The 23,550-nt window shown below is 44.0% G+C and overlaps 1 protein-coding gene across 9 annotated transcripts in view; it reads left to right on the forward strand.

Moving 5' to 3' along the window:
- VWA3B (von Willebrand factor A domain containing 3B) overlaps window positions 1–23,550 on the forward strand; it is a 177,436-nt gene that overhangs the window by 148,138 nt on the left and 5,748 nt on the right. For 7 of the 9 annotated variants that reach the window (XM_043467856.1, XM_043467857.1, XM_043467858.1 and 4 more), the window contains 4 exons: window positions 10,934–11,045; window positions 16,708–16,832; window positions 17,963–18,100; window positions 20,147–20,247. In XM_043467856.1, coding sequence (XP_043323791.1) covers window positions 10,934–11,045; window positions 16,708–16,832; window positions 17,963–18,100; window positions 20,147–20,247 — 476 coding nt within the window. Of the gene's footprint in view, window positions 1–10,729; window positions 10,788–10,933; window positions 11,046–16,707; window positions 16,833–17,962; window positions 18,101–20,146; window positions 20,248–23,550 lie in introns of those variants that run through there. The other 2 variants (XR_006269342.1, XM_043467861.1) reach the window with 2 other exon arrangements.

The raw sequence follows: 23,550 nt of genomic DNA on the forward strand, positions 1-23,550 counted from the left end.
GTAATGTGTTCTCAAATTGAGATTTATATGTAATAAGGTTTTATTAAAGTATAAAGGAGATAGAGAAAGCTTTTGACATAGGCATCAGAAGGGGGCATCTGCTAGTCTTCAGCCAGATGTCATATAACTACCAGCAGTCTGCTTAATTAGAGAAAGGAAATGTCTCAAAACTGAAAAGAACAGCACCAGGTGAGTTGTCTCGGGCCACAAAATGATTGACATGAATATTGAAGAAAGGCAGGTTTTTAAGCAAATATAGTTTTATTAACATAGCTTAAGAGAACATTTGCATGAGTAAAACATACCAGTTTGTCAAGTCTGTTCTGAGTCTTAGGCAGAACCAACTTTAAAACAGAGTCTGGGGTAAATGTATAGCACATTAACATAGCTTAAGACAAACATTTTTATAAGAAAAATGCATTGGTTAACTCAGGGTTTGAGAATAGTTAAAGTGAAACCAGATGTCATTATGGCAACACAGTATTTTAAGAGAAACCTCCTTTTAAATTTGTATGGTTTAGTCGCTAAGTCATGTCTGACTCTTGCAACCCCATGGACTGTAGCCCACTAGGCTCCTCTGTCCATGGGATTTTTCAGGCAAGGGTACTGGAGTGGGTTGCCATTTCTTTTTATCGCTAGTTTGTTTTTTCTTGCTGCTTAAGAGAGATAAAAATGTCTGACACTTGCAGCCTATTTTTTTCATTTGGAGACCCCTGGCCTTCCTACCTGTTAAGTCAAACTAGATCGGCCAAGTAAAAGACTGAAGCTTTGTGGGGGCAGGGGCCCAAAGTCTAGTAGGTATTCTAGAGAGGACTGCTTGAGGGTAAAGGAGTTTAGGGCTGGTATATCAGGGGCAGCACTGCTGGATGTTGAGGGTTTGAGGGAAAAGATGGAATTTGCCCCTGGTTTTTGTTGAAGGGGACCTGGTGGGGGGCAGGGTGTTTCTTGCTTGGAGTTTCCTGAAATAGGTTTTTTTTTAATATCAAATTTAGATTTACATTTTTTGGCCCAATGCATTTTTCTACAGCAACGAGGGCAGATTTTTGGAGGTTTTGTTGTTGTTTTTGACTTTTTTAGGGCAGTTTTTTTTTTTTTTAATGGTTTTTATATCTACATGTAAAGCATCTTTTATTTTCTTTTTTAAAGCAAGCACCCATTGTCTCAATTAGCATTTGCATTTTTTGAGTTTTTGATCTTATATTGCGACAAGCCTTTAAATAATCAAAAATAGTCCCTGTATCACGAATTGGGGCTATAGCCCTTTGACATTCCGGATTTGCATTTTCATAAGCAAGTAATTTTTCTAGTTGCCTTTTAGCTTCTTCTCCAATTACTGTATGGGAAATAGCAGTTTCTAATCTAGCTAAGAAATCAGCATACATTTCATTAGGTCCCTGTAATATTTTAATGTAGTTACCTGTAGGCTCCCCTTGAGGAGGAACTCGACCCCAAGCTTTAAGGGCCACTGTTTTTAATTGATCAGGCAACAAAGGAGGGCATTGTATTTGAGCTTCTATAGTGTCAAATTGTCCGGTGCCAGTTAACATTTCAAAAGTAATTTGGTTTGGGGGAGTGCCAGCTTGAGCATTTCTGTTAGCATGATCTCTGGCTATATCTTGAAACCACATTGTCCATTGAAGATACTCTCCTGTATCTTCTGATACTGATACAGAAGTATCTCCTGATACTTCTCCTGTTTAAGGAGAGCTTTTATTAAAATTTGCCAAAAATAGGGAATAACATTTCCAATAGAAGATGCGATAGCATTGAGAATCTCTCTAGAAAAAGGCAAATGTGGGCCATACATAGTTACAGCCTTTTTCATTTGTTGTATGTGAAAAAGGTTAATACCTTCATATTGAGGTATTGTCTGCCCGTGAGCATCAGCATTTCTTAAAACTGGAAAGGCAGAAAAACCATCAGATTCAGAGACTGGTGGTTGCAAAGCCAGCAATTTAGAGAGCCTCTGTTGTGAAGGGGGTAGATTATTGTTATTCAGAAAGGTGTTGTCAGTTTTAATGTTAAAAGGTGTCTTAAGGGAGTCATTGTCAGAATCATTAGGTTTTATCGAGGGAGAGACTTTGGGATATGTGCCCTCTGGCAGGGGAGGAGCGCTTGGAGCAACCGGGGAAGGGTTGGTAGGAAAATCTTGAAATATCTTTTGTTGTTCTAATTGGGCCTTTTGTAAGGTATCATCGTCTAATTTATATTCATGTAATAAGTGTTCTGCCTGTTGCCAAATATCATGAGGGCTAGAATTACCTTGAAATGGCAGAATCACAGCTTCAATGAGAGCCCACAGGGGCCAGAAATCTATCCGAACTACCTTCATTAGGGAACCAAGGGTTACATTCAACCACTGTCTGGAGGCAAGCCTGTATTCTCTGGCGTGAAACCGAAAATCCCTGAACTTTAAAAAAGTACTGAAGTAAAGTAGAAAAGTGAGGGGGCTTTCCAGCCAATTGACCTGTGTCTTAATACTTACCAGCCTCAATAGGCCCTGGGGGTCACTCCATCCGAATTTGCCATGTGTACCAGTCCCTGTTCGGGCGCCACTTGTTGGTCCTTTAATGGACTGGAACCTGGTAGTCTGGAGTCAACGATAAGAAAGTAAGAGAGAGAAAGAGGCTGATATCCCCTGGTTTACACAGAAAGACAATAGAGTCCTATTCTTAGGGCTCGCGCTGCTGCATGTAGGCACCGGGCACCCTCTCGAGTGGGTGAAGGCACAGTGTGCCTTCTCGAGAGGGTCTTAGAAACCCGGGCAAGAAAGTGAGCTCAGGAGGCCTCCACACTCCAAGGAATTAGCCAGAAATAGAGAGATAGAGAGAGAAAGACAGAAAGAAAGACACGGGGACCCAAGCTCTGATGGAGCAAAGGTGTTTTAATCAACAAGGTGTGGGCATATATAAGGTAGTTATTCTCAGCAAAGATAAAGCTTAAAATTCCAGATTTACAAAACATAACGCAATCCCTATCAAAGAAAGAGTTGCAAACAATCACCTTTTACTGTATGGTTCATAAAAAGGAAGAGGGTGCTTATCACCGTAATGAGAAATGCCTAGATTCCTCAGCCCCAGGAAAGGCGTGCCTCTCCTCTTAATTCCTGAATATTCAGGAAAATAAGAGCCAGAGGGTTCCTGACAGATCCAAAACAGCACACAGGAAGCCCCTTGTTAAATGCTTCCTGACATTAATTTTGAACTTTTATTTTATTTTTTAATGAAAAAAAATATCTTCCTGGTATTTAGTTTATTTTTGGCCACACTGCATGGCATGTGGGATCTTAGTTCCCCAACCAGAGATCAGACTCATACCCCTTGCATTGGAAGCACAGAGTCTTAACCACTGAACCACCAGGGAAGTCCCTTCATTCTGAACTTTTAAAATTCCACTGGAAAGCTCCCTTCACCAGCACTGCTCTTGTTGCTGTGATTGAAGAGTTCAACAACATTAGCCCATCCTGAGCCCTCAGGGCTGCAGGATGATGGAAAGCACCAAGGGCATCCAAGATATAACTAACCTCCCCGAGTTCTCCCTGGGAGCCTGGTGTAGGGCAGCCCCAGTCATAACCTTGGCTGCCTTGAAACACATGGTGGTGGAAAATCTTGTTAAACTATAAGCATCTGTGAGCATCCTGAATAGAGACCTTGGAAATGAACTGACCCAGCTGGTTGCACGTGGTTACTACTCCAAGTTGTGACCAGCAGGGAATCTGGAGTCTTTGGCTTTGAGAAATAGCTAGTTAAGTGCTCCATTCCATGGAAAATTGTCCAGAAGAAAGAGAGCATTAGGAAAATGCACCACAGATGGGAGGATGTGGGTGAGACTGGCTGAGAAGGGAATGGGAGAATGAAGTGATGAAAAGAAACCACTTGGATTTGAAAACATTATATTGGATTGTGACTTTGACATTATACAAGAGAACAGTAGTTCAGGAGACTTAGAAATTTCTTTGAGTTGTATAAAATGAAGTCAGAATAAGTAGAGTCATTTGTCATGTTTTCTCCCATACAGTAATTGAACCAGTTGTCTGTCATTCCTGCCTCATAACCCATCTTTATACAGCTCTCAGTATTCCCTCTTTAAAGGGAGATATCATACCTTAGCCCTTTATGACTAGCCAGCCTCTCTCATTCCACGAGTGAAAACTGTAGTCTCTTCTGATGATACTTGAGTCTGATAGGAGGACTGACTTCCTGGAGACTGTGACATAGTCACAGTGTGTGTGCAGGCGGGGAATTAGCAAGTCTGGATTGTGCATCTGCGATGCCATCACACAAAGAACGACACATGCACATTTAGGTGGTAAGTGAACATCTGGAAACCAGACCCATGATGGGCTCCTGTGAGATGATGATGGTAGGACACCTGGCCAGCGTGAGGCTGAAATCCCAGAGAGAGCGAGGCGCCAGGATGTGATGGGCAAGGATGCCAAAGAGAAGATGCTGTCCATGTCATGATAGTGCCATGGTTAGCTGGAGAGTTTAGGAGAGGATACTGCTCAGGAAGACCAGCCAATGGAGGAAATTCAAATAAGGGAAGAAAAACTCCCACCAACTCTAAATAGTATCCAGAATGGTTTCTGTCTAGTACCCTGATATTCTGGAGTAGAAAGAAGGGTATCAGCTCCAGGAACAAAAATCAACACCTTGATTCTTTTTATTCTAAAGCTGAAGGCAACTGTCTTGGCTAGAGATTTCAGCTGGGTAGACCCCAGCACTCCCCTGCCACAAGGCTCATCTTTTTTTATTTTTTTAAAGTTTGTTTATTTATTTTTGGCTTTGCTGGATCTTCATTGCTGCTTGAGGGCTTTCTCTAGTTGCAGCAAGTGGGAGCTACTGTTCGTGGCAGTTCATGAGCTTCTCACTGCAGTGGTTTCTCTTGTTGCAGAGCATGGATTCTTGGGGCACTCAGGCTTCAGTAGTTGCAGCACATGGGCTTAGTAGTTGGGACTCGTGGTCTTAGTTGCCCTGCAGCAAGTGGACTCTTCCCAGACCAGGGATCAAACCCAGGTCCCCTGCATTGATTGGCAGGCAGATTCTCCACCACTGGACCACCCGGGAAGTTTTCATCCTTTTTTCATTGGCATAAATTCTACCCTAAACAGGTTTGGGTGTGGTCATTGATTTCACTGGCTGGAGAAGGAAAATTGAGTGCAGAGGCCTTATAAGGAAGGTCCAGGCAGGAAACAGAATCTCATTCAGTCACTTCAAGTGAAGAATCATTAATGAAGGAACTGTTTGCAGAGGGGGAGGCAGGTCAAGGCAGCCAAAAGGGGATTTCACCCCAGCACTGGCAAATCAGGAAGCTGTCAGCACCTCTGGACTTCAGCAGTGGAGGGAAATAGTGGTACTGGAGCCTGCAAGAGTGCAGTCCACTAGTCGGTGGGGGGATGGGGGGTGGGGGGGGTATCTGTAGAGAGACAAAAGACAGGGAGGGAAGTTGGAACCGATGCCCCAGCCCTTCTCTCCCTGCTGCCCTCTGACCTCCCACCTCCCATTGGCTCAGCCTATCAGAAAGTAAGTCAATAAGAGAAATCGGGTCATGTTGTCCTTGGAGGGGTCAGCCTTTTGGAACATGGGGGCAAGGCAGGGCAGAGAATGGACATGGGGCAGATGGGTGGACCAGAGTAAGCAGAACAGAGATTCTTTTGAAAAGTTTTCTTAAAGGCCAAGCATTTCTATTTATACCATCACCTCATTTGAGATATTTCTGTACAACCTCAGCAGTCAGCTGGTGGTGGTCCACACTCCAGGCAATGGCACAGTAGTGGCTCTAGTATGTGCATCTCTGGAGTACCTGCCTGTGGAAGTACAGACCTCAGAGCTGCAGTAATTTTCAGGTTTAAATACTTAAAACCTTTTCAAGTTCTCCTCTCTTTGATTCTTCCCTAAAAGAGCAACGAGGGAATATTCCCCAAGAAGATGTTACAAGTGTGCTTTTCAAGCTACAGAAATAATTTGATTCAGCATCTAATGCATATTTATTAGGTTCCTTTGCTACTACCCTGGTGGCTCAGATGGTAAAGAATCTGCTTGCAATGCAGGAGACCTGCATTCGATCCCTGGGTCAGGAAGATCCCCTGGAGAAGGGAATGGCAACCTACTCCAGTGTTCTTGCCTGGAGAATTTCATGGACAGAGGAGCCTGGGAGGCTGCAGTCATGGGGTGGCAAAGAGTCAGACACTACTGAGAGACTTACACACTTTCGCTACTACCAAAAAAAAAAAAAAGAAAAGAAACACCCAAAAAAATTTCACCCTTCCACAAAAGCCCTTTGAGTTGCTATGGATTGAGATTTGATTGGAGACTTTACTATCAGAGTGGTTAAGTCTCCCTAGTCCAGTGCTGCTGTGTGCGGGACTGAAGGCCATTCAGGGCTTCATCCTATCATTGTTTCCTATGCTTCATAAGCAGCTGCTTACACAGCTCAAGGAACCACACCAGGATGAGGGTAAGGCCAAGCCACCCCTAAAGAGGGGATTAGAAACTGCACAGAAATTTGCAGACACGTATTGCTCATGTGTTTTCTAACATTATGAAATTCCCTGAGGAGGAGGGGAACAAAGCTCCGTGAAAGCACTTGCCTCCCCTGCTTTGGATTTGAAAGTACAACTAAGCGCCAGAGTACAGGCTACAGTCCTGTACTGGCAGCCTGGCAGGCTACAGGCCATGGTACAGAAAGAGTCAGCCACGACGTAACTTCTGAAATGGGACAGTAATTCTCTGCATGTTCTCCTGGTTGCAGCTTCCCTCTTAAGCCTTGGGCTCACGGATGGACTCCTCAGTGTCCCCAGGAGTCCAGCACCGACCTGCTGTGCTTGAGAAATCTTGCAAGGAGACTTAGCTTCCTCTTAAAATGGAGGGAGCTGGGGCAGGAAGTTCCACTTAGAGCTTCACTTCTTTGGCTTTACAGTTTGACTCCTGCTAAAATGCAAATTTCCTAGAAAGGAAAACACTCCAACTCTTTTCAACATTCTACCATGGGTAGAAGAAATGAAGAAGGAAATGGCAACCCACTCCAGTATTCTTGCCTGGGAAATCCCATGGACAGAGGAGCCTGGTGGGCTACAGTCCATGGGTTTGCAAAGACTCTGACACAACTTAGTGACTAAACACCAACAACAGCAACCATGGGTCGGCCACTCCCATTCTGCTGCCTCGAGGGACTGGGCAGGAGTTTGCCACCCCTGGTTTACATCTTCCTGTAAGGTCTTTTTCTCATTTTCTCTCTAGAACCCATTTCTAAAAGAAATGCAGATCCTGGCTAGTCTTGTGGTGGAGCAAACCCCTCTACATATAAATGAGAGGAGAGAGAGAGAGTAGGTCAGAAAATGCTCCAGGCTGGCCTTGTTCTCACTAGGTTTCAAAAGAGTGTCCAAATGTTCTGGTCTCATAATTAGGTACTCTGTGGAGAGGAAAGGTCAGAACATCCCTGGCCCTACATGTAGTATCTGATCACAGCAGTCAGACTTTACTTGGCTTTAAGGACAAAATATGGCCAGAGAAGCATGTTGGACCTGCTGCTAGTACTGTTTGGGGGTCATCTGCAGCAGAGTTCAATGATTTGAGGCAGGAAAAAATACAGTGATTTTACAACAATATTTTGAGCCAAAGACTAGTTCTAGTTACACCGTAGCAGTACGTTCTGTACCTGATGTGAAAACATGCTGTTCGTTAAGTGGAAAATTCTAAAGCATCAAACATTTAGTGAACTCCACCCCACCAATGCAAACCTGAGAACATGACCTTGAAACTAAATAATAAAACAAAAGGAGGGTATTGCATCTTGGATCCTTATCTATTGATGCATCACTTGATAACTGAATCTGGCAAAAGAGTGAGTTGGAGTCTCTGAATTTTGGAAACAGGGCAGAATCAAAGTACCCAGAGAACAGCATCCCTAACTGCCAGCATCACTGCCCATCTGACTTCCTCACTAAAACTGGCCTACAGATAGGTTGGCTTGTTTATTTAGTGCTGGCATTTCTCGTTCTCTCATTCTCCATCCCCTGTGACTCTCGTCCTCCATAGATTTCTTTTTCAAGCCCAACAGCATGCTTGTATTGTGCATATGATTAGTTGACTTATGGCAGAAAGGAGCAGGTCAGGGAACATCCTCTAGTGTGGGCTGTGTCTCTAAAGTCTTTGGTGAGTCTTTGGTAGTCCAGTGGCTAAAACTGCATGCTCCCAATGCAGGGGACCTGGGTTTGACCCCTGGTCAGGGAAGTAGATCACACATAGAGCAACTAAAGATCCTATGTGCTGCAACTAAGACTCAGTGCAGCCAAATAAATACTTTTTAAAAAATATGAAGTCTTTGGCAAGATTCAAAAAATAGCAGGATGTCATCTCTCTGGAAAGGTGCCGTCGGCATTGTGGCTGAAGGGATGAGGTGCCCTGACTGATGTTCTTCCATCTTGAGAGACCAGTGCTCTATTTCTGTGAATGAATCTATATATTAAAGCTGGCCCTCATAGGTCTGTGTTGCCGAGGCTTCTCTGCTCTATCTGTGGTGTAGCTGAGTTGCCTGTGCAGGGATATGGGAGAATCACCGAGTGTGCAGTGAGAGATTCCTTCCATATAGCTCCATGCTATAGAAACAGCCAGGAGCGAGTTCTTGCCAATAGTAGTAACAGTTGGAAACAAGAGCAGAGTGAATGTGAGTGTACAAAGCCCTGTAGTAGTAATGGTCCTTTCAGGTGTACTCAAGGTGTAGGAATGATGTGAAGGAGGGATGATACTTTTTGGCTGTTTAGAAAGGCAGGGTTTTTTGTTTTTTGGGTGTTTTTTGGCAGTGCCTCACAGCATGTGGGATCTTAGTTCCCTGACCAGGGATTGAACCCAAGCCCCCTGCTTTGAAAGAGTGGAGTCTTAATCACTGGACCACCAAGGAAGTCCCAGAAAGGCAGTTGCTTAGGTAGCATTTTCAGTGTGTTAAAAATGAACACCAGCAGCCCTCTGCATCACTTCCATTTATTGCTATTACCCTTGCAGGGAAGGTCTTCACAGAGTGAAGACCTTTTTCTGTATTAGATGCATTGGGAAGTGAATGACAACTATACGAGGGTAAAAAAGAGCTCTCTGATGATTTCGGGTAAATGACTTCACAGATTTGTACCTGTGGAACTGTAGAGAGCAATCATATTTGTTACCTTCTGGCTAAGAGAAGCTCTCTGGTTGAGAGAATCAATATTTGGAATCTAGAGATAAAAAGAGGCTAGGTAAATAAATTATGTGATTATTCTTATTTCGGATTTTGAAAAGGAGTTTTAGATGAATCTAAGCATAGGTTCTAATAAACCACTGGTCTGTTATACTGATGACATCTAAAGGAGAAAAATGGCTTTCTAGAATCAATGTGGAAATCTTTTGTAAATGATAGGTTGTTATTGGTCTGGAGCTGATAAGACTGTCTCATGCCTCAGGGACCAACAGGTATCCCTGGCTGATTGGTCTTTGATATGAACACTAATGGTGTGAAGCAGTGTGGCTTTGGAAATTAAATTTATGTAAAGGCGAGGTATTTATGTGACATCTGATTTAATTTGGCATATTCTGAATTTTTAAGATTCTGAATTCTATCAATAACAAGAATATACCGTACATGGAATCTTCCATCAAGGAACTGACTGTAGGAAACTGTGGTGTGGGCATCTCTTTGGGGTGATTATGATGGAAAACTCTGCTACTCGTGTCACAGTTCTGACCATGACGTTTCCCTTATGTTGTAAAAACTACAAGCCAGGGTATCATGCTTGTGTTCCTGCCCTTGTACGCATGTGACCTGACAGTTTCTCCAGTACTGCAGAAAGTCTACCAAAGCTAAGACTCTCCTGGACATTAGAGGACATTAGAGATCATTTATGTTGTCCTCTTATTTTGCACAGGCAGAAACTGAAGCCCAGAAATGTTAATATGCTGCCCAAGCTCACACCTGGATAGCACTTGGTCCCATTTCTCCTGTCCCCTGGTCCAGTCCCATCTCTTTGAGACCATTTCAGACTGGCAGTAGGTCATTATGATTGCCCACGGAAAGGAGTGCTTAGATGTCTCCTCTGGTTGAAAGCCCAGGAACAGTCAGATGATATTCACCATCTACCAATGATGTTGGGCCATCCTCTTTGATATACTGACTGCATTTCTAAAAGCAGAAATTCCATGAGAATGGAGGGTCCCAAGCAAAATCCAGCTAGGTGGGAACTTCAAAAGTGTGTTGGTCATCTTCCATTTTTGTCTGTGGCCACATAAGCTAAAAGCTATGTGAGTCTGAAGACTTGAACGCATCCCACAGCCCTGGGCCAGGAAGATCCTCTGGGGAAGGGGAAGGCAACCCACTCCAGTAATCTTGCCTGGAGAATCCCATAGACAGAGGAGCCTGGTGGGCCATGGTCCATAGCATCACAAAGAATTGGACACGACTGAAGCAACTTGGCATTCACACTACGGTTACGACTGCTAATTTAAAGTCTTTATCTGATTATTCCAATGCCTGAGTCATCTCAATTCTGTGGTCTATTGATTGCCTTTTACTTTGAGAATTGATCATGTTTGCTTGCTTTTTTGTATGTTGCATTTTGGATTGTATAATGCATGTATATTAAATATTGTGTTTTAAGACTCTAGGTCCTATTTAAATGCTCTGGAAAAGGTTGACTTTTTTGGTTTCATTTTAACTAAACTTGATTAGATTACACTGAAAATTCTGCCTCATTTTCTATGTGCAGTGGTTCCCCATAACTGTTCAAGTTTAAAAGCCTGTTCCCCACCAGAGAGTCCTCCAGAGTGAGTATATAGTATGTGCATGTTCTATAATTCTTCAGTGATGTAATTCTCATCAGAGAATAACAAACTGTCTTGTTCCTGTGATTTTCACTGTCTGCATTGACTTTTTCTATCAACTATTAATGTTTTATTTATTTATTTTTTAGCAACAGAAAATTCAAGGAACTCCAACAAAGAAAAACAAATCAAAAAAATTGGATCCACTCAAAGGCCAGAAGGTTATTGCAAGATGTGATGAAAATGGCTTTTATTTTCCAGGTAGGTAGATATTTTATTTTGTAAAATTCCTTTGTTAAGTAATACGATATCAGGGACCAGAAGTTCTCAAACTGTGCTTTCCCTATCACACTGACACTTCATGAGTTGTACTAAGGTATTCCACTTCTAAAATGAAAGGATGATGTTTCTACTCATACTTGTGGAGAAGTAATCACCAGAAAAACTTATATTAATCTTTCATTTGTTTAGTAAACAAGTTTTTTACTACATATTTACTATATTCCATGTATGTAATATTCCTAAAGTGCTGGTCTACCATAGTAAGCAAACAGAAGAAAATTCTTGTCTTTATGGAGCTACATGCTAGTTGGGGAGTCAGACAGCAACCGAATAAGTAAAATATGTAGTATGTCACATCCAAGGCTATGAAGGAAAATGGAGCCACAAAGAGAGTTGAGCACATCAAAGGTGAAGGTTGCAATTCTAAATATGGTGGTCGATTGTTGAGGTCCTTTAATGGACCAGAACCTGGTGGTTCGGAGTCGATGATAAGAAAGTAAAAGAGAGAAAGAGGCTGATATTCCTTAGTTTACGCAGAAAACCAATAAAGCCCCTGACACAGGGCTTGCACTACTTCACGTAGGCACAAGAGGCCCTCTCAAGGGGGTCTTGCAAGCCTGGGCAGGAAAGTGAGCTCAGCTGGCTTCTGTGCTCCAAAGAATTAGCCTGAGAGAAAGAGAGAGAGAGAATGAGAGAGAAAAAGAAAGAAAGACACGGGGACCCAAGCTCTGATGGAACAAGGGTGTTTTATTCAACATAGTGTGGGTATATATACTGTCTTACAAGGTAGCTTTTTTCAGCAAAGATAAAGATCAAAAGTCCAGACTTACAAATTATCAAGGAAACATAAGACAATCCATATCAAAGAGAGAGGGTTGTAAATAATCACTTTTACCGTATGGTCCATGAAAAGGAGGAGGGTCATAAATAGTTACTTTTCACCGTATGGAAAAACTAATGAAGGAAATGCGTGCATTCCTCAGCCCTGGGAGTGGTTTTCCACTCCTCTTAATTCCTGAATATTCAGGAATTAATAAGGAACAGAGGATTCATGACAGATCTAAAATAGCACACAGGAAGCCTCCTGTTAAACACTTCCTGACAGTCGATGAAGAGCTTATGGGTAAGGTGACATTAATCAGGACTTTCAAAAGGAGCGATAAAATGGAGTTTCCCTAGTATAGCGGTTATCACGTTCGTCTCGCAAAAGGAGCGGTAAGGGACTTTCCTGGTAGTCCATCAGTTAAGACTGCAGGCTTCCACTGTAGGGGGCATAGATTTGAACCCTGGTCAGGAAGCTAAGATCCCACATAACGTGTGGCGCAGCCAAAAAAATTAAAAAATAAAATTTAAAAATAAATTAATTAAAAGGGGCCATGAGGTTATCTGGGGAAGAGAGTTCTAGCAAGGGAAGAGCAGGGCTTCACTAGAAGCCCTGAGAAAGGAATGCCTATGACAGCCTCTTCCTTAGAGGAAGAGTCCAATGTGCCTGGGACCTGATGAATTGTAGGTGCACCATGAGACACTAACATTGTCAAAAAAAGCAGTTGGAGATATGGATCTAGAATCTGGAGAGGAAATCTGTCCAGAAATAGAGATTTTTGATACGTCAGAACAAAAGTAATCACTGAAATCATGTAAAAGCCTATGGGGAAAGAGAGCTTAAAGGACCCGGAAGAAGAGGTGCCCATCAAAAAGATTATACCTTGAAGTATAGCCAATCCTACTGTCAATCACCAGTTTAAAAAAATTATTTATTAAACTTAATTAAATCTGCTTTTTAAGTGGGAAAAATACTTAAATAGGAATTTGGGTTTCCAGCAGACATATGTGTAGAACTAACAACTAGGATATTGTATTTGATTTTTTTTTTTACCCCTTCCAAAAAAGAAGGCCAAATAGAATTTTGAGGGGCACAGGCATGATCTTCATTGGTAACTCCTTTCTGATAATCTTTGTTCAAAGCCTCATAAATGTTTCTAAAGGAAAACAGCTAAGCCGAAGGCAGCTTCAGAGCAATTGGATCAAAGCATCCTTTGCATAAGGCCAGGTCTGTGCAGGAGCAAAGCTGGCTCAGTCTTGCTGCCACCCTTGGGAATCAGGGCAGGGATTTCCATTTGGCTACCTCTGTTCCAAAGAATTGATGCTTTCAAACTGTGGTGCTGGAGAAGACTCTTGAAAGTCCCTTGGACTGCAAGGAGATCAAACCAGTCAATCCTAAAGGAAATCAGTACTGAATATTTATTGGAAGGATTGATGCTGAAGCTCCAATACTCTGGCCAGCTGATGCAAAGAGCTGACTCATTGGAAAAGACCCTGATGCTGGGAAAGATTGAGGGCAGGAGGAAAAGGGGGTGGCAGAGGACTAGATGGTTGGATAGTATCACCGACTCAATGAACATGAGTTTAAGCAAACTCCGGGAGGTAGTGAAGAACAGGGAAGCCTGGCCTGCTGCAGTCCACAGGGTCACAAATAGTCGGACACGACTGAGTGACTGAACAGCAACAGCCTCTGCCCCAGGGATGAGTGTGGATTAGCTAGTGGAGGGCAGACTGTTGTACAGAACAGAAGTGGCAAGCTGATAGCCTGGTTCATCCTGATGCTGAAAATCAGGAAGGCGGACACAACTCAGAGCTTTATTTTAATCATTATTTGTAGGAACTGTGTCATCTTTCTTGTTGTTCAGTAAAAAGCAGCATTTTATCTCAGGAAATCCTTAATGATGAAAAGTGTGGGTTGCAAGATTTCTGCACTATGCCATCAGAACAAGTTACAACAGAAAAAAAAAAAAAAAAAAGGCTGGGAGTGGGAAACAGAATACTTTCCCAGGTGTAATGATTTAGGACCAGAAAAATCCTAATTTTTTTTTTGAAATCTCTTTCTTGCCTCTACCAGCCAGGTGACTGGCATCACTGAAGTATTCTAAACTTGTTTCCTTCTCTCTCCAAATGGGATTTAAAACAGTGAAAACTCCCATAAGATCATGATGTTGATTAAATTTGATAATGTGCAGCATTTTGAAATTGGAAAGTGTTAATTACCTGTAGAGTTTGTCTATTACTGCCTCTTGGGAGATATAAACAACTCACCTGGGGTCCTCACCTGGGGGTATAGAACACTGCTGGAAGTTTAAAAACTTTAACAGTAGTTTTAAAAGTTTAAGAACAATTCAAAAACGCAAAACCAGCACAGTGAGCTACAGAAGAAACCTCTGAGACTAAAGGAAGAAGAGACTATGATGACTAGATGTATAGGCTGGAAGTCAGTGGAGGTGGGGCAAGTGGAAGGCACGTTTCCAGTTGAGCAGTGGAAGGCACGTTTCCTGTTGAGCAGAACAGATGCCTTTTCCAGGAAACGGAATCCCAGCCCAGTTGTTACTATCAAAAGGTTCTTATAGCCAGAGGTAAAAATATCTGCACTCCAGCCTGAGAAATTCCTGTTTGGAATGAAGATTGAAAACCACCCCTGCTTTCTTTCGCTAAACTAACTGACGAATGCTGTCTACTTAGACTGTTTCTTCATTCCTCTGACCTTTGGGCATGGGCAGTGTTTTCACCGAGGGTCTCAACTGGGGGCACCCCTTTCTCCTCCCACCTGGGTATAGGAGAATCCCCTAACCAAGGTAAGGAAGCTGACTCATACCCAGGAAGATGGGGATCCCTGAGCCTCCAGCAGGAGGAAGACAGAAAGCCATGGAGGTGGTTCTGGTCCAACCTCCAGAGCCAGAGCCCCAAGTGGCCCTGAGAGATACCTTCTCACCTCTCTGCGGCTGAGGGCAGAAGGAAACTGCAGCGTAAGGGCAGCCCAGAATAGGAAGCCAGTCTTGAATCAGGACCTGGAAATGGCAGCGACTCCTTTATGAGGTGGAGAAGGAGTTAGTGCAGAGGCTGAGCCATAACCAGATAGGCCAGCAGCTCTGGGTCCTCCGTCCTGATTTACAGCCAGCCAGGTGTCAACACCATGAGGCTGGCTCCACAGTTAATTGGGAAGAATCTGCACTGATTTCTGGAGGTGAACAAAAACCCACGAATGCAGAGATTGAAACAGAAAAGAGCTGGTAGAAACTTAACAAATGTCTAGGTCTAATGATCTAGATCAGGGGCAGGAAGCCTTTTTATGTAAAGAAGCAGCTAATACATGGTGTAGACTCCACGGCCATGCAGCTGCACAGCTGCTCAACTCAGGCAGACACCTGAAAAACTTACCCCAGTTTTAAGACTGGATTCTACACAGTCCCAAAGGCTAAGAATTTGAGGAAGGTCACACTGGCCAACAAGGGCATCTTGGCAGCTTGGATCCTCACCCCTGCTCTGGTGGCAGTGGTTGGTGGTCGTGGCAGGTGCACACATATGCTGGGGATGTAAGGATTCTTCTCACCTCACAGTGGTTCTTTGTTTTCATAGTAGGAATTTTTTATAAAAAAGTAACGTTTGTTTTCCTAATGAAAAAGGCAGAGTCAGTTTATGATAGAAAATGTGTGAATAGTGTGTAACTAGTACTTCAAAAACCAAACCAAACATTTTAGTCCAATAAGAAAATAGATAACGTAAAGCTGGTTTTCTTGTGTGTGGTGGGGAGGGGAGGGCGGTTGTTTTGTTTTTAAGCTTTCCCTTTCTTTGGCCTTTTAAAACAAGAAACATGGGGAACTTCCCTGGCGATCCAGTGGTTAAGACTCAGCACCTCCACTGCAGGGGACACGGGTTGGATGCCTGGTGGAGGAACTAAGATCCCGTAAGCTTCACAGTGTGGCCAAAATAAAAGGATTAGATTCTTTATAAATAAATAACTGATACAAGATGCGTGGACTCAAGATGAAAGCCAGCAGCTGTTTCTTTGCCACCTGGAAGGACCTGAGACTTCACTAAGGCTGGCGTGTGAGCTGGAGTGGGGAAAGCCAGGGCAGGTCATTGGAGCCCAGTGTGGGGACGAGCACATTTCTGTCTCAGGATAAGGGGGTCCAAGTGAAGCTGTTACTGCTGGGGAAGTGTCCCTGTCAAAAACCTCTCCCTAATATTGATAATCCCTTTGCAATAGGAAAATTAATTTCACCTAGGATAAATAACAACATACATGAACCTTAACACTGATATATTCTTTTCCTGTTATAATAATCTCCCCATATAACTAAAAGACAAGAAAACGTACTTTTTTTTCCTTCATTTTTTGATTACACATTTTAGGGAAGCCGTGGGGTGTGTAATATCAGATGAGAAGCTGAGGATGGGAATTTATATTGCCTTTCACTTTCTCAATTTAACAATAATGATTTTCTGTCTCCAAGTATATTATAGAAGGAAATATGGCTAAAATAAATAAGATGGTAGGAAGCATCCAGGGAGAGGGTATTTCTAGGATCAGTGTTCCTATCAGGATGGTTTCTGGGAATACTGGTTGAACAAGTTCCCACGTGTTCTCTCAGCTTCCCAGCTCAGCTCCAGACCAGAGCACGGCACTGCTGTCTGAGCTGGTTAACCCTAGCAGGCATCACACAGAACCCAGAGTTATGCAGTGGAGAAATCAAGGGGCTTGCTGATTTCAGCAGGCAAAGTGTTATAACTTAGCAAACCCAAGAGCATGGGGCAAGCCTAAGGGAACAGGCATTGTCTTTATGTTTTATTTCAATAATTTGATTTCTTATAGGAGTTGTGAAGAGGTGTGTGAGCCCCACCCATGCACTCGTGGGCTTCAGGTATGGAGACACCAAGGTTGTGCCCATCTCGTTCATCACGCCGGTGGGCGGCGCCATGCCCTGCCCACTGCTCCAGGTATCTGCTCCAGCCAGCTGTTCCCAGGCCCCTTTTCACCGTTCCTAGAGCTTTGGACAGCAGTGGCCGGTGTTCCTGTGACCTCTTGCCTAGCAATTTCTTTGCTCTTGACCCTCATCTACCAACGCCTTGTTTAAATAGTTCAGTCCTGCTTGCATTGCCCCTGAGGCCTTTGTTGCTTTAAAGACAATAGATGGGTGGTGGGAAGGGAGTTGCTATAACTGCTAGAGCTCTGGAGGCTTTCACTGCAGGAAATTAAACTAACACAGATTGCGTAACAAGAGCAGAGGTAGCATTTGCCTTGACACCGTAGTCAGTTGATGCCAGACCTTGATGCCATAATGCAGTTGCCCCTCAATGTGCATCCCAGGGGGGGAGTCGGGCTGCTGTGTTCTCATCTGCTTGTAAGTTCATCAGAGCCATGCTGTGTCTGCCCATTCTCCTGTGTTGGCCTTGTTCCAGCACCAAGGCCAGAGGAGAAGGCCTCTGCAGAGTTCCACTGCTGCTGTTTCTTGAATAGTATGAGCCTGGAGGAAAAGCAGTGAGGGGCACTCAGAGGGCTCACGTGGGTTGTCTGTCCCCGCATCTCCTGGGCAGACCCAAAGGCACATCAGGGCACTTTCCCCCAACCACGAATCCCCTCCATCTGACTGATGCCCAAAACTCTGTGTCCCTTCTCCAGAGTTTGTTTCTCCTGGAAGTTATCTCTCTGTGACTTTTCCCCACAGATTCCAGGTGTGAGATTCAGAGCCACATTAAACAACACGCTCCTTTCCTCTGTCCCTGATAGCCCTTCAAACTCATTCTTGTGTCAGAGTCCTGGTTCCTTCAACAAGTCATTGTAGGAGTTGGTTTCCAGACCCCTTGCCACCTTGCTGGCTATCCCTGAGACCCTTGGCAGGTGAAGCCCTGCTGAATGCGGCTTCCACAAACTGATCACAAAATTCCAGCCAGGGCCCTATGAACCCAGAAAATGCTGTAACTAGTAACCCTTCCAACTAAGGGGAAAAATATGTGTTTGAATCCTAGCATCAGCTAGCATCTTAGGGTGTTTCCAAACAAGCTTATTTACTATTGTTTCTAAGATCCATAAGCTGAATATTTGCTCTGAAAGATGTTCTCATCTACAGGTTGGAGATTATGTGTTTGCCAAAATTGTGATCCCCAAAGGATTTGACTTCTATGTCCCCGCCATTGTTATTGCACTTCCAAATCAAGATATGGCTGAAGATAAATTCTACACAGTTTTAAAGTGTAACAACCGGAGAGTAAGTAGACTTTCATTTAGAAAAGCACTTTTTCTTTAGGCAGAAAGTGGCTTCCTCGACCCCTGCCTTTCTTGCGTGCACTGCCTGGCTCTTTCCTGCCCTAGCTGTATCTATTTCCCCGGCACATCCAGCTCCTGTGGTTAGAGTTCCGTCCACTGGGCAACTCGAAGTCTGCCCTTGCTAAGGTCACAGTGCTCTTCTAACTCCCCCATCAGATGGTCTCTGGGGCTCTCATTCCACATTTGGGGACTGGGGAGGCTTGCTGCAGTTCTGGCTTCATCAAGAGCCTCCCCAGTTTCTTACAGCCCCATCCTCTCTCCCTACTGCTCCTCCCTATGTATTTTGCCTAAAAGTTTTAGAAGAAATATCAGGTTACAAATCTGATGAGGTCACTTGCCTCCCTGATGTGCCGCCTGCCCCTGCTCCATCCCTACACACACACACACTTCTCTTAAACCTCACGGAAAAGCCCAGCTCAACCTCAGCCTGACCCCCCTGCCCTGTGAGTTTGACTCCCAGCCATATCGAAGGCTCACTGCTTCCTGAACACAGTGGACTTTCTCAAGCCTCTAGGTTTTTAACCCTTCCTGGATTACCCTCTCCATCTTCTTCCATATAAACTCCTGCCCCCTGAAGACTCTGCCCTGTTTCTGCTGAGGCCCCCAGGTCCCCTTGCACACTCCTACCTTCCTCTCACACCAGATCCCTCTCCAATCTCCCAGCTCCTTAAAGGCAGGGCCTGGGTCCTATCCATCTTTGCACCCTTGGTACTGCTGCTGCTAATGAGCACATTCTTACCATGGTTTTATAAAGCGCTTGCGTAAGTGATGTTTCTAATGGAAATAATGTTGTTTTGATGGCCCATGTAATACACCTGGAAAATGTATTGGCAAACAAATACAGTCGTGCTGACTGTATTCAGCACTTTCTATGTGGCATGGGTACACACCCAAGTGCTTCACACATAGTGAACAGTTGGATGCTGAGAACATAGTGAGGTGCATACTCATACTGCCATTTTTATATAAGAAGCCGGAAGTGGAGAAGTGAAGTCACACCCAGGTGAGTGGTGTCACAGGCGTTTGAACCCAGGAAGTCTGGTTTCATGGCCTTCTCTGTAAATACCTGTGCCCGATTAAACAGAATTAAAACATCTTGTCAGTTCTGGACTGTAACTGAGGTGTGTCCATCAGGGAAAGGGGCATGGTGAGTGAATTTTAGGATGAAGGAATAAAACTTGGGATGGATGGGTGAAGGCCGTCAGAGCCTGTGTCCCCTGGAGTGCTGCATCCAATCTGACAGATCAAGAGGGAGAGAGGGCGCCTTCTCATCAATCCAGGAAAACCCCTGAGGGATGATGGACTCTTCTGGGGCTGTTTGGATGATAGTGAAGAAGGCTAGAAGTGGATGGGAAGCATCTCTGCCAGGTGGCCCCACTCTGGGGACTTCTACCAGGCAAGAGAGGAGAAAGCAGATATAGGGTCATTGGAAGAGATGCCCCTGAATGGGTTCCAGGTGACCCAGGGTCCCTGAGGAAGAGCCTCAGAGCCCAGGAAGGACCTCAGAAATTATCCGCAGGACAGCAGGGCCATAGAGACTAGATAGCGTGGTCTGGAAGATAGATGCCAAGGGCAATTCTGATAGGAATTCTGGGAGACCCAGCAGCTGACAGTGGGACATTGAGCATCAGGTGGTGGTAATAAGTTATAAGTCCAGAAAGGAGATGGCCAAGGCTGAAGTTAAGATAGAAAGGAAGATAGTTATATGAAATAGTGTATGTTTGTGCATGCACACACACATCTTAGGGGGGTAAACTTGGCAAATGATCCAGAATGTGGAAAAATGACAGAAAGGATTCAATGATGACTTTTATTCGGCATAAAATCACCAAGTTAGACTCTGCATTCAAACCACTCTCTTAAGTGTCACCAGAATAGGAAAATGGCTGGTAGCTATTACAATGGGCTATACTAGAAAAATAAAATCACATCTGAATTGTGGACATTTCTGATTTAAATTGAATGAACTCTTTTGGTATTATTACAGGAATTTTGCCCTCGGAGTGCACTCATTAAGATCAGCCAAAACAAATATGCTCTTTCTTGTTCTCATATTAAGTCACCCCCAGTTCAGGAGGATTCAAAAGTGTAAGTGGACCCAACTTCTTACTTTCTGAATTTGATTTATGTCTTTGCACTTTTCGTCTGCTTCTGAGTTGAGATCTATGATCTCTAAATGCTTGGGGAGAAAAGCAAAAGTGAGGATTTCCTGCTAAAATGCAGGTTTAGGATGATGGTTCCTTCCACACCACACTGTTTATCTGCTGGTTGTTTGCCTATCTGGTTCTAATCTCAAATTCAACATTATGTATTTCACTGACCTTTCAGAAAAGCATTCAATCCTATCGTGAATCTGAAGGAATTATTTTCCTTTTATTGGTAAGGATTCAAGGCCTTCTAAGATGAAATGTTACTAGAAAGCACAGGTTAGATTAAGTTGCACTTGGGACCAATCACCTGTTGCCTCTCCTCATGGGGAGTGAGAGTAAGGTGCAGGTTCTGGCTTATCTGTGCCCTGGTGAGTGTGGGTGGGTGGTAGTTTCCTGGGGCAACAGTGGGTGAACACATTTTTATCTGAGGCAGCAGGATCACTAAAAGCTGGAAAGGTGGATTAAAGCAAAATCAGTAAGAAAAGGCTGAGACCTGGAGAGTAGGCAAGAACCCAAGTCCCTGGGACCAACAAGGAGCATCAAAGTTGGAGTCAGAGCCATGACCTTGGAGGTGACCTTGAGCACAGGTTGGGCCATCTTTGGGTGCTAAGCTTCCCTGTCCCCATGGCCTTACCTGGGCTTCATAGACAGAAACCACCAGACGTTCTCTCACTGTGCTGCTTTCCCCAGCTCTGGGCTTGTGGAAGCCTGGATCCCTCCCCCTGACATCAGAGTCCCTCCTTGTCCTACGCTGATCTGCCCAGCATGTCTGTTGCAGGAAGAGGGACCTCTTCCAGAACCCAAGATTGGGCTCTTGTCTAACACTTGGAAAATGAATTGTTTGAGGAGACATATGTGCTGACAAAGCAAGAGACTTTATCGGGAAGGGCACCTGGATGGAGAGCAGGAGGGCAAGGGAACCCAGGAGGACTGCTCTGCCATGTGGCTCCTAGTCTCGGTTTTATGGTGATGGGATTCGTTTCCAGGTTGTCTCTGGCCAGTCATTCTGATTCAGGGTCCTTCCTGGTGCTTCACACATCACTCAGCCAAGATGGATTCCAGCCAATAGGATTCTGGGAGATTGGCAGGACATGTGGACTGGAGTCTCCTCTCTCCTTTTGACCTTCCCTGAATTCTTCCAGTTGGTGGTAAGCTTGTTAGTTCCACATTCCTTACCAGGACCTCCTGCTTGAGATAACTCATTCCAGTGGTTACTATGGTGCCTGGCCAGGGCAGGCAGTCTCAGTCAGTAGTTCCCCTAAGAGATCTGTATCCCCACTGTCTGGGGTCCTTGCTCAGTCAGCTACCCTGGACTCCCTTCACCACCCAGATCTGAAACCACACAACCCAGACTGGAACTTGAACCCACTGTCTTTTAACTGAGACCACACTCCTGGTCTCAGGACTTAATGAAGCTCAGGATCTTGATGTCTCATTGCAGAAAGAATTCAGTGAGAGACAAAGTGATAGGTAAGAAGTGGATTTATTTAAAGACAGACATATTCTATAAACAGCTTGCAAATATTTCTCAGCACTGCTGCACATGTGCTACATTAGGTCAGGAGGCTTCCTCCTGCTGTGCTGTCCATCTCCCCTGAGGGCTGGGCAGAAGAATCTTCCTCACAGGCAAATCTGCTCTTGTCCCTCCCCGACTAAAGCTCCCTCCTCCCTGAAATGCCTCCTCTTAACCTAGCTTAGCTTCTTGTTGACCTGAACGACGCCTACCTACCTGGTCTAACTTTTCCCCTAGCTACTCCCCAACTATCCTCCCAAAAGCCCTCTGCACACTAACTGTACTAAATTTATAAACTTCTAGTTTTTTCCCCATGCTGTGCTTTTTCAAAGCCCTGTGCCTCTGCATAGGCTAAGTATTCCCTCCCTGGAATGCTACGCTTGCCCTTGGCCGCCTGGGGAATTCCAACATCAAAGGCAAGCATCCCATCACCCCTGTGTGATGTTCTGGGACTCCTGTCCTCTGTGGTGAGGTGATCCCACTGCCTCCTATAAACATTTTCATTATGAGACTGTTCCCTTGTGTTGGACCATGTACTTTCATGGTCATCACTCTTACTGGACATGAGTCTTTGAAAGCAGGGGTTTTCTATCCACTTCTATATCCTGGTTGCCAGGGTCCAGCCTGCAAGATGTACCCAAGGACAATTTGAAGAATGAACAGATGAACAAATACTAGGGGATGCCCAGCAAGACTCCTTTAGGGGCGTGTAGTTCCACAGAAAAGCTTTTATTAGGTATGATTGTTGAAAATAGATGTTATGATCCTTTTTCTAGATGAATATTTCATTTTTAAATAATAGAACTGTTTTCTGTTCATCTCAAAGTCCTCCTCAAACAACTTGATTTCCAAATTATAGTACCTAAAAAAGGAATGGGCTTCCTGGTGGCTTAGACGGTAAAGCGTCTAAGATCCCCTGGAGAAGGAAATGGCAACCCACTCCAGTACTCTTGCCTGGAAAATCCCATGGACAGAGGAGCCTGGTAGGCTATAGTCCATGGCATCTCAAAGAGTCGGACACGACTGAGCGACTTTACATACTTACTTACTTGATAAAGGAATATGGATACATGGGTCTAGGTGTTAACCATCTTCATTAAACTCAAGATTAACAATCACTATTTTAGAATTAAAATTCAATCCTTTCTATGTTGAGAAAAGCCTTTCATTATTTTCTACCTTAGTACTGCCCCAGGCCTTATTTAAAACTCTCCACTGCTAGTGACCTACCCCAGCTTCTAGGTCTTTACACAGCAGAAGCATTCATTGACCCTCTTGTCCCTCTTTGTAATTTCCACTGTTCTGTCGCTCTGGCTGCCTCTCTGCTAGCAAGAGACAGCTTTTAATTCTCCTAAGCAGAGGTCACATCCAGCCTGCTAAATTCAGAGCTTAATCTGTCTCTGTTTCCGTAATTGAAGCTGGCAGGTGTGAGCACACAGAATAAAGGCGTAGGTCTGATGTTGTATCTACACTGGAATTTCCTTCCGGTAGGTCCTTAGGTCCTTTCTCATTAGAAGCTCTTTCTTACCTGTTCTTTGTTTTTGTGTTTTTTTTTTTCCTAAGATATCTTTACTTTGTATGATTATCATACATTTGGAGCAGATGGTTCTTTTAAAAAAAAAAAACTTTTTATTTTGTATCTGTTATAGCCAATTACAATGTTGCGATAGTTTCAGGTGAATAGCAAAGGGACTCAGCCGCACATACACATGTATCCATTCTCATCCC

This window comes from Cervus canadensis, chromosome 5 (genome assembly GCF_019320065.1).
Source record: "Cervus canadensis isolate Bull #8, Minnesota chromosome 5, ASM1932006v1, whole genome shotgun sequence".
In the NCBI taxonomy this organism is placed as follows: domain Eukaryota; kingdom Metazoa; phylum Chordata; class Mammalia; order Artiodactyla; family Cervidae; genus Cervus; species Cervus canadensis.